The sequence below is a fragment of the Pongo pygmaeus genome, chromosome 20, assembly GCF_028885625.2.
Source record: "Pongo pygmaeus isolate AG05252 chromosome 20, NHGRI_mPonPyg2-v2.0_pri, whole genome shotgun sequence".
NCBI lineage: Eukaryota > Metazoa > Chordata > Mammalia > Primates > Hominidae > Pongo > Pongo pygmaeus.
In genome coordinates this window covers 37,517,993-37,542,563 of record NC_072393.2, presented here as the reverse complement: position 1 = coordinate 37,542,563, position 24,571 = coordinate 37,517,993, and the positions used below count along the sequence as shown (strand labels likewise).

General features: G+C 39.6%; 1 protein-coding gene across 3 annotated transcripts in view; it reads right to left on the bottom strand.

The window, feature by feature from the left end:
• ZNF507 (zinc finger protein 507) overlaps positions 1 to 24,571 on the bottom strand; it is a 42,416-nt gene that overhangs the window by 15,926 nt on the left and 1,919 nt on the right. For all 3 annotated transcript variants that reach the window (XM_054464661.2, XM_054464660.2, XM_054464659.2), the window contains 3 exons: positions 17,180 to 19,308; positions 15,417 to 15,534; positions 11,565 to 11,679 (listed from right to left, as the gene is read on the bottom strand). In XM_054464661.2, the coding sequence (XP_054320636.2) occupies positions 11,565 to 11,679; positions 15,417 to 15,534; positions 17,180 to 19,306 (2,360 nt within the window). In that variant the 5' untranslated portion in view covers positions 19,307 to 19,308. The remainder of the gene's footprint in view (positions 1 to 11,564; positions 11,680 to 15,416; positions 15,535 to 17,179; positions 19,309 to 24,571) is intronic.

Sequence of the window (24,571 nt, the reverse complement as noted above, 5' to 3'; positions counted from 1 at the left end):
GAAAATGGAATATAGGCAAGTATAAAGACAAATTCTAAAAAATTACTTGCATAGCTTCCTGGTCTTTTTTAATGTACATATGTAGATCTGGAGCAAAAGTAGAATCATACTATAGATTTTTAATCCTACTTTTGACAATGTTCCATGAGTATTTTCTCAAGTTAAAAATTATGCATTTTCAATGGGGTATAATGTTCCATCCTATGAAAATATTGTAATTTAACCACTCTACTAAGTAGCATAGAGCTAGAATGTTTTTGATCTTTTTGACATTATAAACAATGCTATAACAAATTATCTGGCAAATCAATATAAATGCATTGCAGATTATTCTTTAGGATAGAGTTCATTTCCCGCCCAAGACTCCTTAAGAATAATAAAGAATGCGCCGGGCGCAGTGGCTCATGCCTGTAATCCCAGCACTTTGTGAGGCCGAGGCAGGCGGATCACAAGGTCAGGAGATTGAGACCATCCTGGCTAACATGGTGAAACCCTGTCTCTACTAAAAATATAAAAAATTAGCCAGGTATGGTAGCGGGCGCCTGTAATCCCAGCTACTTGGGAGGCTGAGGCAGAATGGCGTGAACCTGGAAGGCAGAGCTTGCAGTGAGCCGAGATCATGCCACTGCACTCCAGCCTGGGCGACAGAGCGAGACTCCATCTCAAAAAAATAAAAATAATAATAATAATAATAATAATAAACAATTAACACTCCTAGTTGAGACACAGAACATTACCAATATACCTTTGAGACTCCCTGTGTGCCTCGCCTCAATTGCCTCCTCTTCCTTTCCAGAGATAAGAACGTTCCTGGTCTGAGGGGCACAGTCATTTTTTTTTTTTTTTGAGATGGGAGTTTCGCTCTTGTTGCCCAGGCTGGAATGCAATGGTGCAATCGATCTCGGCTGACTGCAACCTCCCCCTCCCAGGTTCAGGTGATTCTCCTGCCTCAGCCTCCCAAGTAGCTGGGATTACAGGCATGCACTACCACACCTGGCTAATTTTGTATTTTTAGTAGAGACAGGATTTCTCCATGTTGGTCAGGCTGGTCTCGAACTATCGGCCTCAGGTGATCCACCTGCTTCAGCCTCCCAAAGTGCTGGGATTACAGGCATGAGCCACCGCTCCCGGCCGGGCACAGCCATTTTTAAGGCTCTGATCTGTATATGTAGTACCCAGAAAAAGGAGAAATGATAGAAAATATGTTTTGACAGTATGGTAAAGGCATAAAAACAGAAGTGCAGATCCATGGAACAGAATAAATGGCCCAGAAATAAATCTAAAAATACACAGTCAATGAATATTTGACAAGGGCACCAAGAAGACATAATGGAGAAAGAATAGTTTCTTCAATAAATGGTGCTGGGAATACTGGATATCCACAAGCAAAAGGATTAAACTGGACCCATATCTTACATCATCCACAACAATCAACTCAAAATGGGTAAAATAGCTGAATGGAATATCAGAAACCATCAAACTCCTAGAAGAGAATACAAGGAAAAATCTTGCTGCAGTGGCAATGATTTTTTGGTTATGATACCAAAAGCTCGGGCTACAAAAGCACAAATAAATAAATGGGACAACATCAAGCCAAAAAACTTCTGCACAGCAAAGAAAACAATCAACAAAATGAAAGAGTAACCTAAGGACTGCAAAAAAATATTTGCAAACCACATATCCGATAAGGAGTTAATATCCAAAATTTATAAAGAACACTTATAACTCAATAGCAGAAGGACAAATAACTCGATTAAAAAATGGGCAAAGGACCTGAACAGATATTTCTCCAAAGACATAAAAACTGCAACAGTGATATGAAAACCTGCTCAGTATCACTAATCATCAGGGAAACACAAATTAAAACCACTATGAAATGATAACCTGTTAGGATGACTATTATCAAAGACAAAAGAGAGAACAAATGTTGGCAAGGGTGTAGGGAAAAGGAAATCCTACTACACTGTTGGTGACAATGTAGATTGGTACCACCATGAAAAATAGTATGGAGGTTCCTAAAGAAAAACAGAACTACCACACAACCCAGAAATCCCTCTTCTGTGTAGGAGATGAGATCGCCACCTCACCAGTTATCTGCATTTCCATGTTCAGTGCAGCATTCCTCACAAAAACCAAGGTATGGAAACAACCTAAGTGTCCACTGACGGACAAACGGATAAAGAAAACGTGACGTGCACGCGCGCGTGCACACACACATGCACGCACACACGCACACACACATACACAATCATTCCGCCTTAAAAACGGAGAGCCTGCCTTTTGCCACAACATGGATGGGCCTGGAGGCCTCATGCTAACAAGCCAGACACAGAAAGACAAATATTGTTCAATCTTACTTAAAAGTCCAATACACACACACAGAGAGAAGGAAGGAGTGGTTACCAGGGGCTGGGGGTGGGGAGGGAGAGAAGATTCCGGCATACAAAGCAGCACGTATGTAGGATGAACTCGTCTAGAGACCTAATACACAGCATGAGGACTGTAGTCGAAATGTGCTGTATTAGGAATTTTTGTTAAGTAGATTTTAACTGCTTTTGCCACAAAAAAGTACGTAAGATGATAGATATGCTAATTTGTTTCACTATAGTAACCATTTTACTATCTACATCCTATACATCATATTGTTAACCTCCAATATATACAATAACATGTATTAAAAAACAAAACAAAAACATAAAAAAAGAAAGTATGTTTTGAAACAGAGGCTATGTCTAACAAATCATTTCTAACCACCTCACCAACAGACCAGCAACAACCATATTTCCACATAAGGTAAACTGCTCCTTCCTATCCCACCCCATCCATTGGCCAAAAAAAGTCTTAAACCAAAACGAAACCACACTGACAAAAGAGCACATTGATCATGACACTACCTGTCATGATTCTGCTTTGCTTCCTTGGTGGAACTGCTGGATGCTCCTGATGACAGAGCCATTTGGGACTCAATTATTCAAGTCTACCGAGGCAAAGTCATACACATGACATGGGGAAAGAAGTGAACACCCTAACAGTGTGATTGCTGGACTCCTAGAGTGGCCTGTAAATATGGCCATTGCTAGATCCAGGCTTTGGAATGTCCAAAGCAGCACAATTTCTATGCTAACCAATAAAACCCGACCCGTATCTTTATAAAAAATGGTTTCTTCCCAATGCAAAGAAGCTACTTTGGCAACCCAAAGAAAGCCAATGTAGAAACCCAAGGCTTCTTATAACTTGGCTAAAAAGCCTGAGACTGAATTTTTCTATAGACTCTCCCACTGTTAGTAAGTCAGTTACTTTGGTCTCAGAACCCCAAGGACATAAGGATGTTGGTTTAAAAACCCCCACTTTCCTGGCCTGGGACCAAGGTTAGTTTCCAGGTCAACTGCCTTGAGGGCTTAGATGGAAGAAAGCAGCTGGATGTCCTACAAGATTTGGGGTGACCTGAGTCTGGTTTGAACACACACACAATGATTTCAATAGAAATTTTGCAATAGGGCTTATCTTATGACCTTCAATTCATTTTCTATGCTTTTAAAGAAATAACTAAGGCCCCCACAAAACAGCCACTTCAAATTTTGTGATGAACCTGAGATCTTCAAGCCACTGAGAAAAACAAACTCTTTCAGTTCATCTCTTCAAAACAAAATATATATTTTTTCCTCCTGATGAAACTATCTCCTTCACTATTTTCCTTAAACAAACTGAAGCTTTTTAAAGACAAGTTTTTCCCCAAGCCAACACGTTGACTAAAGAATCACAATGCCTACAGATGAAAAAAGACTGAAGCCTGTAACTCTGGTGGAAGTGATGGGCTGTGACTGCCAAGGTTAGGTCATAAAAGGCAACACAGCTTTTGCCTACTTCTTATCTAAGAAGCTCATTTTGGGGACTAGCAGACCTGCAAAGTCCACAAGGAGAAATCATGTACGTGTTCCAGCTGACGCCCAACCAACAGACAGCACAGCCACCAGCCTATGCTGAGGCAGCCTTCAGAGGACTGTAACCCCTAGCTGTCTGGGTCACTTCCAGCCTTCAAGCCTTCCCTGATGAGACCCCAGACTGTATGGGACAAGCCGTCTCTACTGTGTCCTTTCCAAATTCCTGACCGACCCACAGAATCCCTGAGCATAATGAAATTGCTTCTATTTCACACCCTGATTTGGTGTGGGCTGCTGGCATGCAGCAGCAGTATACTTCATAAAGAGATCTCCCTGGTGTAGCACAGACAGGCAGGATGACACAGTTACTAGGAGCAAGAGTTCAGGCCCCGGCTCTGAGACATGGGGAAAGTTATTTAAGCTAGCCCAGCCTCTGTTTCCATGTCTACAAAATTGGGGTAGTAATATTCCTAAGTACTGGGCTGCTGTGAGGACTGAACTGACACGTATTGAATGCTTAGCACACCGGGCCTGGCCCACAAACAATCTTCTAAAAAATATCAGCTATTATCATCATTTCTAATATACTTATATTTATACAAATCCCAGATAATAACTGACTACACTGAGAGGCAACCTTATCATTTCCATTCCAAACTGACATTCCCCCTGCTGAAAGCCTTTCTGGAATGTTTTCTGTTTAGATTTTTTTTAGCTTTAGTGCCATATTAGTAAATGAGGCTCAGTAATACCTAAGCACACATAGTTGATGTGCCATCCCTGAAAATCAGCACACATTTTTATTTCTGTATCATCATCTACCTTACTCAACAGACTATTTCAAAAAATCAAAACTAGTTTCAGAATATAAGAACACAAAAGTCCTAAACACAAAGAAAAAGATTAATACATTTGACTATATTAAACTGGAAATATCTGTTCATCAAAAGACATCATTAAGAAAAGTAGAAAGGCAAGCCATAGTTAGATGACATCTGCAATATGCCCCACAAAGGCCTAGTACTCAGAATACCTGAAGAGCTCCTGCAAATCAGTAAGAAAACAGCAGATGATACAGTTTGGATATTTGTCCTTCCAAATCTCATGTCGAAATTTGATCCCCAATGTTGGAGGTAAAGCCTGGGGAGAGGCGACTGGGTCATGGGGATGGATCCCTTATGAATGGCTTGGTGTAGCCATTCATGAATAATGAGTTCTCTCTCTGTTACTGCAAGATCTGACTGTTAAGAAGAGCCTGTACCTCCTCCCCTCTCTCTTGCTCCATGTCTCACAATGTGACATATCTGCTCCCGCTTCACCTCTGTCATGACTGGAAGCCTCCTGAGGCCCTCACCAGAAGCAGAGGACAGCCTGCAGAACCATGAGCAAATAAACCTCTTCTTTATAACTTACCCAGCCTCAGGTATTCCCTTATAACAATGCCAAACTAATACAACAGACAATGCAAAAAAGAAGTGGGCAATAATAGCCCATAAACAAATGAAAAGATGCTCAAACTCAGAAATTATCAGGGAAATGCAAACAAAAGCACAATAATACACTGCTATACATCTACCAAAACAATAAAGATTAATGACCGACAACACAAAGTGCTGGTGAGGATGTGAATAGGTACAACCATTTTGGAAAACTGTTGACACTGTCTACCAAAGCTGAATACATATACATGTCCAATTACCAAGAAATTCCACCCCTAGGTATAAACCCAATGGAAATGGACTCATTTCATATATGTGCCCAAAAACATGTAAAAGAATGTTCAAAATGGCATCAGATCATATCAGGTAGGAAAACCTTGCAATAACCCAAATGTCTATTCACAGAACAATGAATAAATTGTGGCGGTCTTAACAGTGGAATACTATGCAACAATGAAATGCAATTGTGCTAGGTGGAACTATACAGACACACACATACACACACGTTGAGTAAAAAAATCTGAACATAAAGTAGAACATGTACTGTATGATTCCATTTTTATTAAGTTCAGAAACAGAAAAAACTAATTGATAATGTTAGAAGTCAAGATAGTGGTTACCAGAAAGAGGGGAGGGGTGGTTAATGACTGGAAGGCCCACGAAAGGGTGCTGCTGAAGAGCTCATAATGGTTTGTGTTGTAAGCATGAGTTTAATTTGTGATTATTCATCAGCTGTACCTTTATGATTTATGCAATTTTCAGGAGGCATGGTAACATCAATTATAAAATCTATTTAAAAAATTTAGAGGGAGGGAGAGAGAGACTTAAGATACTCTCTTAATAGAGTGGCTGGACCTTGTTTGGTTCTCAATATGAAAAAGCTACCTCCAAAAGTATGTTTTGAAACAATTGGGGGAAAATGGGTATTTTTGGACTGGGTACTAAAAAAAATTCATCTTATATTATTTGGGCAGCTATTCTACTTAAGGAAGAAAAGGTATAATAATACCACTACACATTTATTTTCAAGCATAAATTAAACTTATACAAAAAGCTTATAGAATCAGACCCATTTTATAGATGGGAAAAACTGAGGGATATGGACAACTATCAGTCAACATTTACCAAGCACCTACTATGTCCTAGGCAGTGTGTGGAGTACTTGAGCCCAAAGCCCATGTACTCCCCTGGACATCATGCTGTCCCCCTAACACAGTGTAGTTTCAGAACCTAAGCACAGTACAGTTGTGTTTCTAAGGGAAAATGGGTTCCATGCCATATGGTTAAAAAGAAACTGATACTCTTAGGACAACGTTTTGTTCTCCCATTTTGTTCTCTACAAAAGTGGTACTGGGAGATGTAAATCAGGGCAGGTCCAGCAGTGTAATATTGAACTAAACCAAGGACCATCTAATATGAAAAATTTTGAGTGCAACTTTTCAGTAAAACTTTGGGGTCAATGTTATAAATGTCAGGTACAATCTCTCACCTTATACAAAAATCAACTCAAGATGGATTAAGGACTTAAACCTAAGACCTGAAACTACAAAAATTCTAGAAGATAACATTGGAAAAACCCTTCTAGACACTGGCTTAGGCAAGGATTTCATGACTAAAAACCCAAAAGCAATTGCAATAAAAACAAAGATAAATAGCTGTATCTAATTAAACTAAAGAGCTTTGGCAAGGCAAAAGGAACAGTCAGCAGAGTACACAGACAACCCAAAGAGTGGGTGAAAATCTTCATAATCTATACATCTGACAAAGGACTAATATCCAGAATCTACAATGAACTCAAACAAATCAGTAGGAAAAAAACAATCCCATCAAAAAGTGGGCTAAGGACATAAATAGACAATTCTCAAAAGAAGATATGTAAATGGCCAACAAACATATGAAAAAATCATTAATGATCAGGGAAATGCAAATCAAATGCAACATCACTAATGATCAGGGAAATGCAAATCAAAACCACAGTGTGACACCACCTTACTACTGTAAGAATGGCCATAATCAAAGAATCAATAAACAGTAGATGTTGGTGTGGATGTGGCGATAAGGACCACTTCTACATTGCTGGTGGGAATGTAAACTAGTACAGCCACTATGGAACAGTGTAGAGATTCCTTAAAGAACTAAAAGTAGAACTACCATTTGATCCAGCAATCCCAGGAAAAGAAGTCATTATTTGAAAAAGATGCTTGCACACGCAAGTTTATAGCAGCACAATTCACAATAGCAAAATCGTGGAACCAACCCAAATGCCCATCAATCAACGAGTGGATAAAGAACTCTGAGACATATATATATGATGGAATACTACTCAGCCATAAAAAGGAATGAATTAACAGCATTTGCAGTGACCTGGATGAGACTAGAAACTATTATTCTAAGTGAAGTAACTCAGGAATGGAAAACCAAACATCACATGTTCTCACTGATACGTGGGAGCTAAGCTATGAGGACGCAAAGGCATAAGAATGATAAAATGGCTTTGGGGACTTGGGGGGAAAGAGTGGGAGGAGGGCGAGGGATAAAAGACAACAAATATGGTGCTGTGTATACTGCTCGGGTGATGGGTGCACCCGGTTCTCACAAATCACCACTAAAGAACTTATTCATGTAACCAAACACCACCTGTACCCCAACAACTTATGGAAAAATAAAATTTAAAAAAGAGAAAAAAAAGAAATGTCAGGTATAACTATAATTGGTGTATGGTTTACACAGAATAAAAACAAAGTTATGAATAGCTGCATTGGTAGGGACTGGGATGGAATGATGTCATTTTAATCTTTCCCTGTCCTTCCACAGGAATGGAAAACAGCTCTCTTTTTTTCTGGGTAAGAACAGCGCTTCTGAGATAATCTGACAACTTCATGAGCAGAAAATGGCAACAAGCCCCTTCAATGCACCAAGTAATATGCTGGGTACTTCATAAATATAATCTCACTTAATCTTCACAAAGCCTTATGAGCGGGGAAGTATTCTCCCCAGTTTCGTATGGGAAAAGAGGCTTAGTATGGCATAACATTCCCAAGGTCACCAGTGGGGCACAGGAACTGTGTGGTCCAGGCCTGGGATGCTCCCAAGATACTAGAGTGACTCCAAAGCAGCCAGACATAGCATGGGGACCTCAGCAGGGACAGCACTCTGCCTGGGCCCAGCATCTCTCCTGTAAAATGAGCTCTGCTTGCCTACCCTGGCACAGAATTAATTCTTCTTTGTTTCCCTAGTGTTTAGAGGTCATCAGCCTTTTAGTACTTTTCTTTGGTTAGATAATGAATTATTGAGAAGATAGAAGCTGGGCCCAGTAACTACCAGCTACCACTTACTGGCTGTTTATTATGTGCTGGTACCTTATATGGTATTTCATTTCACCCTCACAACCTTAATATCCTCATTCTATTAATGACAAAACCAGTACAGAGAGGTGAAACAGTTTGCGCAAGATCACAAATCTCACAAGTGAGAGAGCTCAGATTCAATCCCAGGACTATCTGCCCCCAGAACCAGGGATCCATGAAGCCGTACTGCCCAGACCACAAAGATGGGGTCATTGAAGGACTGGAATGACAGCATAAAAAGCAAAAGCACGAGAAAGGAACAGGTTTCACCACTAGAGAAAACTTATTATGTAATAGGCACACTAAAATAAACAATAAATCCTTTGTGACCTTGTGCAACGTTTAGAAGTTGTGCAACAAGGCCTTGTAGCTCTTGAAGAACTCATTACTGCTGCTTGTGAGCATGTTTCTTAACGAAATGTAGGGCATCAGAAATGCATAGGGTATGGCATGAACTCTGAGAAACCAAGCCCAAACTCTGACCATAAGTGCACCAGGCAACCAAACTGAATGAAGCAGACACGAAATGAGCCAGAGAAACTCCTGTGATCCTTGAATTAAGTCAGACATTATAAAGGCTATGCTACCAGCTCTGCTTAAGGCACACAGTATAGGACAACGAGGAGAAAGTCCTAGAAACATCCTGGAATAGAACATGTTAATTCGTAATGCTCTGCGACCCGAAATCCCATGAAGACAAAGGATGGTGAGTATTTAAAGAAGGTTAAAAGGAGAGCCATGACATTGGAAAATAAGACTTATGAGGAAAAACTGATGATAAGTACAAAGAGGGAGATATGACAAAATTGTTTCTAAGGCATAAACACACCAAACCCAGTGACAAGTGGAGTGTGAATAAATTTGGAAAATAACAGGCTGAGAGTTCTCTGATGTTACACAAAGAGGATGCTCACGGGATGTTGCCCGTTGGTAGGAAGACCCTAGGACAACTGCAATGAATCCTATGAATCTGTGAATATTTTAAGAACACAAGAAAACATCCCTGAGACACTGACAGCTATCAAAATGAACCTTTAAGCTGCAAGACTGATCTAATAAAGCAGATGTAAAACCTTCAACAGAACCAGAATCACTAATCTTTTTCCTAAGTATTTGAGGGTTTACTTGCTTATTGTTTGTCTACAAGTTCCATGACAGCAAAGATGACGTCTGTTTTGTTATGACTGCAGTCCAAGAATCTAGCACGGCCCCTGAAGCATAATATTTGCTCAATAAATATTTCTCCATGAATGAAAGAACAATCTAATTCTGGACCCGGAGAAATGTTATTTTCTTCTTACTTAAATCACATGAATCTGGCACGGTATGTCTAAATTCAAGGATACCAAAAATATAAAGGCAAAGCTTTCTCCTCCTATCAGGTAAACTAGTGTTCCCTGTTTCCATCACATTCTCTTAAACATTTCCCAGTATAAATCACGAATGTAAATATACTCAGTCCCACCTATTAAACAGACTGATTGGACATGGTGTAACCATGTAATCCCAGCACTTTGGGAGGCCAAGGTGGGCGGACACTTGAGGCCGGGAGTTCAAGACCTGGCGAAACCCCGTCTCTAATTAGCTAATCATGGCACATGCCTGTGGTCCCAGCTACTCGGGAGGCTGAGGCATGAGAATCACTTGAACCTGGGAGGCAGAGGTTGCCGTGAGGTGAGATCACGCCACTGCACTCCAGCCTGGGTGATGACAGAGCGAGACTCTGTCAAACAAAAAAAGGAAGGAAGGAAGGAAGGAGGGAGGGAGGGAGGGAGGGAGGGAGGGAAAGGAAAGGAAGGAAAGGAAAGGAAGGAAAGGAAGGAAGGAAAGGAAGGAAGGAAAGGAAGGAAAGGAAGGAAAGGAAGGAAAGGAAGGAAGGAAGGAAGACACTGAGGAGGACTGAGGCAAGGTCAAACACCTTCCACAGAGTTTTAAGACTCTGCAAACAGATGCACTGTCTGAAGAGTGATTATAAGTAAGTCTGCTGGTTTGCAAATTAAGCAAATATTAAATATTCGAAACCATACACAGATCACCACACTGTGGGATTAAACAATGACCTTTTATGGCACAATCTATTGGGTTCTCATTGAGATTAATAGAATAACTTTCCCACACTCTCTTGTATCATATCTACAGAATCTGGGGAGAGAGTTAAACCTGCTAAGTTTTGACAAAGGGGTGAAAGTTCATGCCCATTGCCTAGCACTATCACTGAGAATGCCTATATTTTCTGAAATACATATCCGAATTTGCTTTTGGGAAAAATCAAGTAACGAAATTGAATGACTTATTCTACACATACTAGCTTAATTTTGAAAAACGGACTCTTTCATAGAAAATTTTATTGCCTTTAAATTTTAAGGATCTTTTGCTGAATACTGAGTACCTTACTGCCAAATTACTGAAATGAACTCTAAGGCACTGAAAATTGCTATGAAATTTATACCCATATGAAATGAAAACATAAAATTGACAGATAAAGACAATTTCCTATATATCAACTAGACAAAATGCCTACTGTCCTAAGATTCAAGCTTAAAGTTCACATCTTAACAAACCAAACAAGACTTATAAAACCAGCCAGGTGCAGTGGCTCACGCCTGCAATCCCAGCAGGGATTGGGAGGCTGATGTGGGAGGATCCCTTGAGGCCAGGAGTTCGAGGCTGCAGTGAGCTGTGATCACACCACTGCACTCCAGCCTGGGCAATACAGCAAGACACTGGCTCAAAGAATAAATAAGTAAATATATAAAACAACAAAATATAAAACCAATTAGTGAAAATTTCTTACTTCTTAACCTGTGTTTCAATAAGTGCTATATATTTTTATTTCATTTTCTTTACTATAAAATATTTTAATACAAGCATTAAAATTCTAGAATCATAACACCTACCTGTACGGCTTATCAGAGTTATGGATTCGCCTGTGGTTTCTGACACCAACATATGTTGTACTTGTATAATCACACACATCACATCTATACTGTTTCTGGACTGAAGACTTATTCCCTAGACAAGGTATTTCAGAGTTTTAGTAGCAGGCTTTGACAAGATTCAAATGACAGCATTTACATTCCATTGTAAATGAAAATTTACACCACACAGTTGTATTAATATTTCAATTACGGCTTTCTCACTGTTTTAACAAGTCTGAAGTGGTTTTATAGGTTTTCCTGCATATACACTATCAGCAGATATAAACAACATCATCTGACCTATAAACACAGATAGGTTGGGATGATTTCTGCATAACCATGTACAATATTCTAAATCATAATGAACTTGCTTCTGGCTGACTGTGTAGGAGCTAAATTAATCAGAGACACCCTGTTGATCTGTATCACCAAATAGGTGTTACTCTAACCAATATTGGATATACTGTCTTACAGAAACACTGACTTGTCAACAAGCTGTAATTTAATACTATACTCCAATATTATAAAGTGTAGCTATGAAGCATATATAACCAACTCAATATAAAAAGCCTGGCTGGGTGTGGTGGCTCATGCCCATAATCCTAGCACTCTGGGAGGCTGAGGTGGGAGGATTGCCTGAGGCCAGGAGCTGGACACCAGCCAGGGCAACAGAGCAAGAGATCTCTTCCCCACTCTCCCCCTACAAAAAAAAAGCCTAAGGCCTTTTCACCCAGTGCATTTTCTTTGTTTGCCACTAAACGTCAGCTACCAACACAACAAGAAAGGAAAAGCAGCCGCAAATTTTTAAGTGCTACGCAAGGTATAATTCTTTCTAGTTAACTGACAGGTTACAAGGACAAAAGTTATGACTGACAGTGAATATGCAGCTCTCTGAAATGCAGGAAACATGGATCCAACGAAAAGAAGCCATGTTACTAAACTCACTCTGCAACAACAGGGCTGAGTAATTCAAGTTGGGGTAAGCTTATGTCAACACGAGTTGAGTGACTTGATCATATAAAACGATTTCTTGAAGATATTCAATGCTTCATGCACTTGTCTGTCAGCATACAGTCCACAGGCTATTCACACTCTGCTTTATATTCAGAAACAAAGCAAGCATGGAAGCTCATGAAAAAGGCAGAGCAGGAAGAACTGTGTGTCTCTTGGCAGGAAGAAAGCTTAGGTAGAACACCTGCATACACTGCATAAAAGTAAAATCTGTGGTATTATACAAAGGAAAACCCACACTGAAATTTCAACAAAGAAAATCCTTAAGTTAAATTTACGGTTTCTAAAATTGAAATTTTCTTTTGCTAATAACTACTGCCAGGCAGAACAAAATGTCCTAATTTCCTGGTATAAATCTATAACATTAATATACACACTAATCATAATTATAATCTAAGTATTGCTCTTAATTGGTAGGTTAAAAACTTGGACTTGATTATAAATGGCACTGTTCCAAATACAGTTTTAAAAAAACCCTAAAAAATGAAGTGTGAAATATTGGATAATGGTTTTGTGTGAGAAATATTACAGATCAATGACAACTAATAAAACTGACAGATGGAAAAACTTAATATAGCACAGAATGAGAGCCTGTGCTACTTCAAGCAACTGTTTCCAATGGAAAGAATATTGGATTTAAAGTTCAAAAACTTGGGCTTAGTCCTCGCTCTGCCACTTTCTACCAGTACGATCATGGGTAAATTATTTTGCCTCTTGAAGTCTCAGTTTTCTCATCTAACAGCATAGTTTAATAAGTCCTATATTTTTCCTTTAGCAAAGTCTGTACTTTACCTGCATGTCTGGGTAAAATCTCTGCCCTGTCACTAAGCTGTCTATTCCCTGAGGATAAGGATCTGCTTGTTTTGTTTAGACTGAATCCCCAGGGCTTGGCAAATTATAGGTTTCCAATAAAAAAACAATTTAATTAGGTTTCATGGAGTAACACCATACGAAAGGGCTTTGCTTGCGGCTCTATTTGAGCTCCTGCGGTATCTGCTGACATACCCATCAGCCTCGTTCTGTCTTCTTCACTGAGTTGGATTCCTGAAGGGCAGTGATGCCTTTCACTGTACTCCCAGCACCTAGCACAGTATCTAGCTTAAGACAGGCAGGCCATGCCTTTTGGCCAAGCAAATGTTAAGCTGAAACATGCCCTAAGGTATCTGTGCTATCAGAATGGCAGAGACTGGGGATCACAGAGGCACACATCTCTCTTCTTGTTTAACAAGTTTACTAAATAGGTAAAGAAGTTTTAACAAAGCATGAATTATTATTACCTTATTTGTGAGCTAAAATTTTTTTCTTTGGCCTGACAACCAGATTTCAAAATATCTAATATTGAGTTAATAAAGTACCCATCCAGGTATAAGTATGCAGCCATCTGAACTGCTACAGTGCTGAGAGAAAAAAGCAAATGGAGCCAGGTGGGGGAAAAGAGGCATGGCAGGCAATTTAAAAATCCATACATGTAACCCTAAAAAAAGGCATGAGCCACAAAGAAAAGATGCTGCAACATAAAATCTAGTAAACATACATTAATACTGTAAAGTCTGAAGTGGTTATTTTAATTTTGAGCTGACACTTTAATCTTTTTATTAAAATTGTGAATTTTAATGTTAACTCATTTGGACAGTTTGAAATGTTTGCTTTTCAGGACGGTGCTAAAAAAGACATCTTCCAACACTGATATTAACTGCAGGTGGTGCTACTGAGTAGTATTTACTTCATCCCTTCATTAGGGATTTATGGTCCAATCATATCAGACGTTTTAATGTCTCCTTTAAAGGGGATATGGAAACATAATGAATTAAAATAAAAGGAGGCATTTAGGGCTATTTTGTAAAAAGGAAACAAAACTGTTTTAGCTCAGCCATCTACTGCAGAAACAGATGTTATGTCATAAACTCCTTTTGTTTCGGAGAGTTTTACAGGGATGACATCTGTTTGACATGAGAATTTTGGTGCTACAGTGGTGTCAAAATCAGTTCTTTCAGAAGCATTCTAGAATCAGTTATGCTTTCTAGGGTATAATTTAATGAAACATTATGGTAAAACATTTCACTCTGTAGTCGTTTCTAACTTTAATTCTTAGCAAATCTAAAAAGGAAAGTCACCCCAATATGTTTTATCTCCCATAAACATTATGCGCCACACTGGAGACATTTAAAGTATATCAATTTAAGTGAGCTGAACCAAAGCGGCACAGCTTAGTACACTTTATCCTTAATTCTCCGAATGTGGCATCCTCCTTTTCATGGAGCTCTAATTAAATCTTTTGATTCTAATATTCCTATTACCAGAAACTTGGTTGACTGCTACCTAACTAGTACATAAAAAGATCTTGTGTGTCTGTGTGTGTTTTTTTTTTTTTTTAATAATGCAGATGAAATCTGGCAGTCATACTTGTGTAAGAATAAGATCACAGCGGGAAGCCCCAGTTAAAGTTTGGGGTGGGGGCCTACCATCTGCAAAAGCTCTGTTCTCAGTAGGTCAACTGGTGCCGAGAGGGAGGGGAGGCCTGTTTTCCATGTTGTAGCTTTTCTGGCTTGCTGGTACATCACCTTCTAAGGGGCTCTTAAGTTTCAACTGAAGATGAATCCTTACTATCTAGGGCTTCTCACCTAGGACCTAGTAATCACCTGCTTCATTCAGTACTTGGCATTTCCTCAGAAACAGTGAGATCAGATTCACTCACATCCATGGTACAAAAATGGAGGAGAATATAGGCTTTTGCTCTGAAAATAACCAACCAAGACAATTAAGGGCACTTTTATGTCATGTGCGAGTCACTGCAGCCTGCATAACAAAACATATAGATACCTTCCTGGACACATTTTCCATCAGCTGTATCACTGGAAATTCTTGGCTCATTAGAAGTTGCTATTGACAAGGTATCTGGAAGACTGTGCTGTTCTCTCTCATGGTTCCTCAATTGACTCTAAAAAGTGGAAAGAAATATGTAATTTTCAATAAATATATATGTCCAACTCTTAGGAGGCTGTAGAAGAACAGGTTCATTGCTTTCATGGCCTAGTACAACGAATTACCATATTTTAAAATCAAGTCTGCTAAAGGATCATGTGACACATTTGACAATTTATAGAAAGAAGTACATTAGCAAATCATAATCACATTCAATGGACAGTTCCTCTTCATATTCTCTGAAAGGAAGTCACCATTTTCTTAGGTGATTACACAGGGCGTATCCGTATTTACTGAAACACTGGTAGGCCCAGAGGAGGAACGAGCAGTGTTCAGAATAATGCAACTTCACAAAAAAAAAATCCAATCAGTAATCGCCGGACTCCTGATTTTTCATTTAAATATCTAAATGTGTAAGAGACCTAACTGGAAATGCTCCTCCAAGGATATCCTGTCTCCTCTACTTCCATTTCCATGAATCAAGAGCTCAGTAGCAAAAGAAACTCCCGGAGACTTCTGGAACTTGTCTTTGCAGCCTATGTGGACGTCCTACTTGGAATTTCATGAGTTAATCTGAGAAGCAGTGAACCTCAGACTCAAGGGCTTTCTTATTCCTGTTACCCTTTTTTTTTTTGAGATGGAGTCTCACTCTGTTGCCCAGGCTGGAGTGCAGAGGCAGGATCTTGGCTCACTGCAAGCTCCGCCTCCCAGATTCAGGCCATTCTCCTTCCTCAGTCTCCCGAGTAGCTGGGACTACAGGTGCCCACCACCACACCCAGCTAAGTTTTTGTATTTTTAGCAGACAGGGTTTCACAGTGTTAGCCAGGATGGTCTCGATCTCCTGACCTCGTGATCCGCCCACCTCAGCCTCCCTCCTGTTACTTTTACCACAGCTAGACCCCAGCTCTCGGTAATCTGAGGGAAAAAGTCTACCTCCTAGTTAGCCCTTAGGATAACACTTGTAATACATTTTCAAGGAGTCACCTGGCCCACTGAAGAAGAAAAGTTCTAAACCAATGATTCAACAAGTTTCCTTTATAAACGAATAGCACTTCATACAGGATATTGGTTTTGATAAGGTCAGCACTTAAGATAAAAATCAGACAGTCAAAATAACTCTTGAAAGTTCTTTACCCTGCCCATAAAACATGACACACATGGCTCTATTTCCATGACAGTGCCTTTTAATAGGTCCACCATAGCCCATTTTTCCTTCTGCAATGATACACATCACTGTTGGTTATGTAGAAGCTGAACTGAATGCCTGGCATTCTGGGGCCATATAAGATGAAAAATATGTATTTTTTTGTTGTGATGATGTACGGTTAAATTTGTTTAAGTCAAACGTATGTATGATGTCAATCCACTATACACTCCCTATAATTCTGTTGCAACAGAAAATCAACACTTTAGACCACACACACTAAAACACAGAGGCTGTTAAGGAGGCAGCAGGCAGGGAAAAGGATTCTACAGCAGAAATTCTGAACAGTCCCAACTTTAATACTGGTAAGTTGGGATCCCCTTGGGCAAATTATCAAACTTTTCTGGGACCCAGTTTCCTTATCTATAAAATGAGGTGATTGGACTAGATCTACAAAGTTCCCTTCTCACTCTAAGATGCGAAGGTCCTCTGAAAGACTTCCTGAACCAATGCTTACCTTATAATGGAAGGATTCTTCACACTGCTTGCACTGGTATATTCTTGTCTTACAGTGGTGGATCATGTGACTCTCCAAATCTTTGCTGTTGTCCGCTATGTGCTCGCAGATAGGACACTGATAAGGCTGTCTCTGTCGATGGACTCGTAAGTGCTGCTTGATGTAGCCCTTGTTGCCACTTGTGTAGTGACACAGGCGGCAACGGTAGGGTCGTTCAGCATTTGGGATGTATTCCACCACATTGTTTCCAGACAAACTTGTATCGCTGTTGGGTTGGCACTGGGCGTTGTCCTGCAACTCTTTCAAAATGTCATCGTCTGAAGCGTTTTGGTCTGTCCTTTCTCTCAATTTTTCAATGACGGTGAGTAAAGACATGCTGATGCCTGTCTTAACCTGCCCATCTGACAATTCCTGCCTACCCTCTGGGAGTGCTACCAAGGTGGAGTTGCTTTGGTTAAGACTAGTTAATCCATCTGAAGAGTTTTTAAGTGGCGACATCATTTTTGAGTATGCTGCCAATGTACTATCTACTTGCCTTTGACTAGTATCTGGACCTAAAAGGTTTATATCTCCATAGTGCCCCAGGTTGGCTCTTGTCAACTCTGCAGCTCTTATAGGCATTGTGACAAGGGCTTCTGCAGCTAATGAGTGTAATCGAAGAGATTCAGAATTTGTCCTTCTCCGGCCTGGTGGGGCATTCTCATCAGTAGCCAGGCCTTTATTCATTAACTCGTCTTTCTTCTCTGAACTGCTCCAGCCTATGATCAATCCCCCAATATCAACAGTACATTTATCAGCACGATAAACATCATCCGTTCCTTCACGCCCAATCTGAGCTTCTGTTGGGCTCAGGTCCTTCCCTTCTTCCATTTCAGTGTTCATGAGGAAGCGCTTCTGTGAAAGGGTTTCTTCAGCACTTGGCAATCGCTCCACTATCACGTTAACATGCCCTTTTTTATTGGGGCTGCTGCTGATGATTTTCTGTGCTGATGTAAGCAGGCTATCAGGAATCAGATTCTCCTCTGCATCAGAAATCACTTCTAGCATTTCTTCCTCATTGGGGTCCAGGGTAACTGACTGACTTAGGTGTACTCCTCTTTCTGCACTCTGTTCTAAAGGAGATGAAGATGATAACTGTTCTGAGCTGCAAATCTGCACTTGCACTGATGGCCCATTGTGAATACTCAGTTCACTGTCTCCAATAGCAATGACCACTGCATCGACCCCACCAGGCGCAGCAGCTGCTGAAGAATCCAGCAGGCCTAGGGGCTCATTTTCATTTTCAAAGATTGGATAGGAGCAATCAACCTCCCCAGCATGTTTCCAAGCGTGTGTTTTCAACATTCTCTGCTGGCCACAAGTATAACTACAAAACAAGCATCGATACATGCCGTACTGTTCGTATGCATACCATTTCCTCCTACCCATTTCTGCCACAGATGCAGTTTGGACAGTATGAGTCTGTGGATTGTCCACACTTACTGGGATATCTGGAACCGTTTCATTTCTTTCTGTGGTTTTCCGACACAAAGAGCTGGAGGGGCTTACGCACTGTTGGGCTTTGGATTGGGTGTGGATATTGGCATCGTTGTCATGGTCATTCACCACGTGGGCTTCAAGTTCCTCCTGGCTTCTAGATGTAATATGGCACTCTGAGCACATTAGTATCACTTCATTTTGCTGACCATGCTGCTTAATATGATCTTTTAACACGGAAAAGGATGATGATAGAAACTTACAAAGGCTACACTGATAAGACATAGCCTTCCCTTCATTCTGGGCAAGAGTGTCAGGGGTAAAATTTGTTTGTGACATCTCAGCCCTTCTAGTATCAGCAGCAGGTGACTGGGTTACTTTAGCTGGAATCTCACAAAGTTCTTGGGTTTCAAGAGAGTGTGTTGCAGCACTTGAATGTGGGCGTTTCTTCCCAATTAAAAGACATTTTTGTGACTTTTCATTTTCCACTATCTTGCTTAACTTCTGGATAACATGGATTAATGGATCTGGTTTAGTTTTTCTTTGTTCATCAATTTCCAATGAAGGACTGATGATACTTTCAGCAGTCAATATAGCTTCCTGTTCCCCAATATCTGGCAGCAACATGGCAACACTGCTACTTTCTTCCATATCTAAAAAGGATAATGTAAAACAGAAAAATACCAGGTTACAGGATAATTACAGGCATGTAATTTAGAAAATATAAGAGAATGTTAGTGTCTATAATCTCATCTAAGTATTTTCTAAGCTGGAAGCTCCATGTCCACACACCTGGCGATCCCCAGTATAGATTTAAATTGGTTAGAATTTCTCTTTAGAATGCAATCTTCTATCAAGACTAATGATGAAGATACTCCCCTCTATCACTTATTTCTTTGGAAAGATGATCTTTTTCTCCATTTTTCTTCACTTTCTTTGCCTTCAGCATCCAGCAGGACCAAAAGTACTCCCTCCATTTTGCACAATGCCAAGAAAGAAAAAAAAAAAAAAGACTCCTATTCCTTGATTAAAGGAGCACAGCCATTCTCAAGGCATGTGAAACCCCTCCAGTTACTGTGAAACATCACTCTGTAAAGCCAATGACTGATACAATTCTTGAGAGAGTATTTCTTATACCAAATACAGCTGCAGTTTTATTACTAAAATCACAAATTTGTTTTTTTTCTCCCCAAATCTTTGAAATTGTGAAACTATAGTCAGGTAGTTTGTACAGGGCATATTGAATTTGGGAAAGTACTATATAAATGAAATTAAATAAAAGCAATGATCTAGTTCCTACTTTTACTTCCTTTATCTTCCTGAAGATAAACCACAAACTATGCTGTGGTTTTTTTTTAGAGGTCATATTAGCGGTCAACTATTACTCATATCCACATACATGGTTTTTTTTTTTTTCCTGAAAGGCTAAGGGACATCAGAGAAGGAAAAAATTGATATCCCAATTGTGTTTCACTTCCAGATATGAACAGAGTCCTTAGAAGAGGTTATTTGTTCGTTCTAATAATGCATTATGGCTGAGAAAGTCACTAAACATAAATACCCATAAATCTTTCTGCCTAAGTCTAGAATACTCTTTCTATTTCCTGGCAGTACTTTCATTTCAAACATTTCCTTTGGCTTAAAGTGAGATTAATTTGTTGACTTGGATCACATTTTTAAGTTTAGGCTTTTTTCCAGCAACAAGTTTTGTTTTTCCACATTTTAGGTGCATTCTGGAATCTTACTCACAACATTCAATAAATGCCAACAAAATTTTTAGTGGCACTAGCTATAGACCAAAGACCACACTATTCTTAAACTTCAGTCCCAGGCTCTGAATTCTTATTTTAGGTGGTGAATCATCGCTGTTCTTCCCCGCATGGTTGAATCAACATATAAGGGCCCTTCAGCCCCTGCCAAGATGATAACTAATGTCCTGCCAGGCCCCGCCCCCCTGCCCCCGCACCCCCCCCCCCCCCCCCCCCCGCAACAGAGTGCTGACCAGCTTCAGTGCCAGGTCGCCCACAACTCTGGGCAGCAGCTATGGCTTTTCTTCCTGATTTTCTACTCCTTCTGGCAAGCCAGCTTTCTAGATCTAGGTCCACATCAGGCAAAAATGCAAACACTTTACTCTTGGCTTCTTCAGTACTACTTCTTCCCAATAATACTCTGCCCTATGGCATCAGCTTTTTTTCTCTCGGCTACTAGCTGTCTCTAACTGCCCTCACAGCAGAAGATGCATTCCATGGCCATTCCAACAATGACAGCTACCCTGGCTCCCAAAGGCCCATGGTCCTTCAGCCACTCTCCCTTAAACAATCTCTCAAAAGACTAGTTCTGTTTCATCTTTCTCAGGTAGAAGGAACAAGTCTTTTTAGATCTCTATGCTCAGCTGTAAGTCATTAAAGAGGAGACCAATGGGGGAACAATTTGTTTCCTTAGAAAAACCTTTTTATGACTTCCTAAGTTGCTTTATTGTCTTAGAATTCCACATTTTTAGGCCAAGAGGAGCTGTGGCTCTTCATGTGACTACTGATTTCCCTTTAGGGTGATTAACTTAAGGCCTTATTTCTGTCAGTTCAATGGTTAAATGCAAATTGATTAAATAATAAGTTTAATAATAGGAATCCTCAAACGTTCAATTTTCTGAACACGATGCGGCTCTCTACTGTAGATCTAAGGTCTCCATTCCCATGAAATGTAACACCCATGAAGGCTGACTAATCATCTGGAGGTTAACAAGTGAATGTTTGTTCAAGAGACTTTGCACATCCACAGGGTTACAAAGGTGACTCATGTTATCTTTCTTCTACTTAATAAGAGAAGTGACACAGACCAGTGCAAATTGCTCCCCGTGGATATTTCAGTGTGTACCTTAAAAAGAAAGTGAAATGAAGAGAAGGAGGAGTTCATCTTAACTCAAGAAAAAGACTAATACAAAAGAATCTGACAAAACATTCAGATTTTTAAAGCTGTGTCTGCTCAGGCATTAAGAGCTAATGGAAATTTGCAGCAGATGCTCCAATTTTCCCTGAACATTTATGTAAGTATCTCATTTTAAAGGCTGCATACATTTGGGGATAAGTACAGTAATGGCAGCTATAAAACAGATATGACAACATAAAATATGTCAGGAAACACCTGAAAAACCAGTTTGGGTCCCCATGCAAAATCAATGCACAGGTTAATCTCATAAAAACAAGTCTCTGTTAAAAAAAAAAAAAAAGGTTAGATAAACAGTTGATAATAAAGTATACACAGAGGGGAAGTTACTGTAAGGCCAACTCTTCCAATTTTCACAAAAATGTTACTTAGACCACTAATGCAGAAATACATATATATGAGATTGCGTGTCAAGTGAAGCAAATCTGAACACAAGAGATGAAATAAGGAGTATACATACAATGTCAGTGGCTCAATAGTGATGACGACATAAACTATGACAATCTGCATACTCTCCTTGGCTTCCAAGAGATCAACGTAAACACAGCTTTAAAACAATTACCTTGGTGATACTGCAGTGGTGGGGTGGAGAGGATGAGAATAAAGAATGACTAATTCTGTAATTGAAGTTGAATGATGAGTACCTAGGAATTCACTGTTCTTTCTACTTATGTAAATGTTTAACATTTTTCATAATAAAAAGGCTAAACAGATAATAATAAAGTATACACACAGGGGAAGTTACCTTAAGGCCAATTCTTCAAATTTCTTGATTTCTTAGAATCACAGAAATTTTACTTAGACCACTAATGCAGAACTACAAATATGTGTGTGTGTGTAACAAACAAATTGTTATGTGCAAGGCGCAAGGCAAAGTATCAGGAAAAATTTTAAATTCTTAATACTTGTAGTTTAAAACTGAGTTGAGTGGATAAGGCAAACATTTGGAAGTTAAAAAGTAACAGCGTTTAAACAATGCGATGGTACACAAGGTAAAATAAAAGGCAACAGTCAATGACTAAATCCTGAAAGAGACTGAAGAGCTCTTTTGGGCTAGCAAGGTAAGCAAAAGGTTCATGGAGAGGTAAGATGTCCACTGGTTCCCAAAGGATGGGCAGCATGCCAGACATCATCCATTTGCCCTCTAGGCTCACTGTATCCTCCTTTCCATTCTGCTCTGTGTCAGAGGGGTTACATCACTAGGCTCCCCTGCCCTCTGCTTTCTGGTTGAGGTCAGCCAGTGAAGAACCATGACAGATCAGAGGGAGGTAGCAGAGTGAGATCAGAATATTCATCGTCCTGGTTCTCTACCTCTAGGTCACCTTGGATTGGCCGTGTTCCTCAATAGAAGGCTATTTCTTTCCAGGTAGGCTGCTCTCCAAGACTCTTCTTCTGATTCTGATACCTCTCCCTCTCCTAATGCTGCTAGCTCCAGATAACTGCATTATGCTGTGGTTTGCTTACTGAAGTCCAACACCTTTATTACTAATATCTTTGTAAATATACCTTCCTTGAATTATCCTCATTTCAACGTGCCATTTGCTTCCTTGGAATACTGCTGATACAAGTTGACACAAGGGTAGCAGTGACCAGAAAAGCAGCCATGACATGACTATATTTTTAGAAGTAAGAATAAGCATGCTATCTGGGGGTGAGTGAAAAGATCGATATGGCTGAATAGGAAAGTTCACCACGAGGAAAGAAGACGACAGGCATTAGCAAAACAGGAGATTTCTTGTTTGGAATGTTTAGACATAACAACATTAAATATATTAAATTGTTACAAATAAATAAGTAATAAACAAAAGTTATATCCCAAACCAGAAAAGTTCTATAACCCTTTCCACCAACTCTCTCAAATCTTTCCTTGACAACAGTATTCCACAGGCAAACGCTTCTGATTAATATCTTTCTCACAAAAAGTTAGGAGCCAAATTATTTCAGTTGTCTTTATTTCCTTATAATTTGCTATTTGGTTATCTGGGTATCTAATTACTTCTTTATAGTTACAGTAGTATGGTCATCATGAGTAAAATCAAGTTGAACAATTCATGTGGGCCTGGAGAAAAGGCTGTAATTTTCTGTGTTTATATGAAGAACAGTGCAATATGATACAAAAGAACCTTCTCTTTCAGAACAAGAATTTTTTTCCAAAATGGAAAAAAAAAAAAAAATTGTGCTATAGAAGCAATGGCCAATAAATTCCCCATTCTTCCAGATTATTATAATTCTAAAATATGACAAATTTATTTTGCTCCAGCCAAAAGAAGGCAGGGGACATAAGCTCAAGGGTCCCTCCCCTAAAGTGCCCTCAATTAGCTGTGTGATCTTGTGACCTTAGGCAAGTCACTGTCTCTGTGAGTTTTAGATTGCTCAGATGTAAAACAAGAGGGTGAAGCTAGACGAACTTTCAGGTCCCTGAATTATAAACTGTCTATAAAGTTACCTGGAAACTGCTTACACATTATTTATAGATTTATCTCACTATATCGGCTACAATTTATTTGATTTAAAATCTTCTGAGCCCAAGGTAATTATTAATTACCACTAAGAAAAAAGTGAGTATAAATATCACAAGTATATGGAGTTTCATAGTATAGAGTTTCTTAGTTGGCACATAGCCTGAGAGAATATTCTAATTTGGCAGCTGCAATGAAGACATAAGGTCTAACTAACATTAACCAATATTCAGATTTACTATCATTTATTGAGCACCTATAGTGTGCCAACCAGAGTGCTGGAGACTACAAAAATGACTGAGGAAATCCTTGCCCATGAGGTGCAAGTCTAGGGAGTAATGCCTCTGTAGATTTTGTGTAATACTCAAATTTTGTGTATTTTTTTTTTTTTTTTTTGCAGATGAGGAACCTGAGACAGACACAAAGTGGTAACTGGTTTAAGAACAGGAATCCAGGCCAATCTCACTCTAAAACCATGCTTTCTCTAATATACCAATTTTCCTCTTAATTCTCA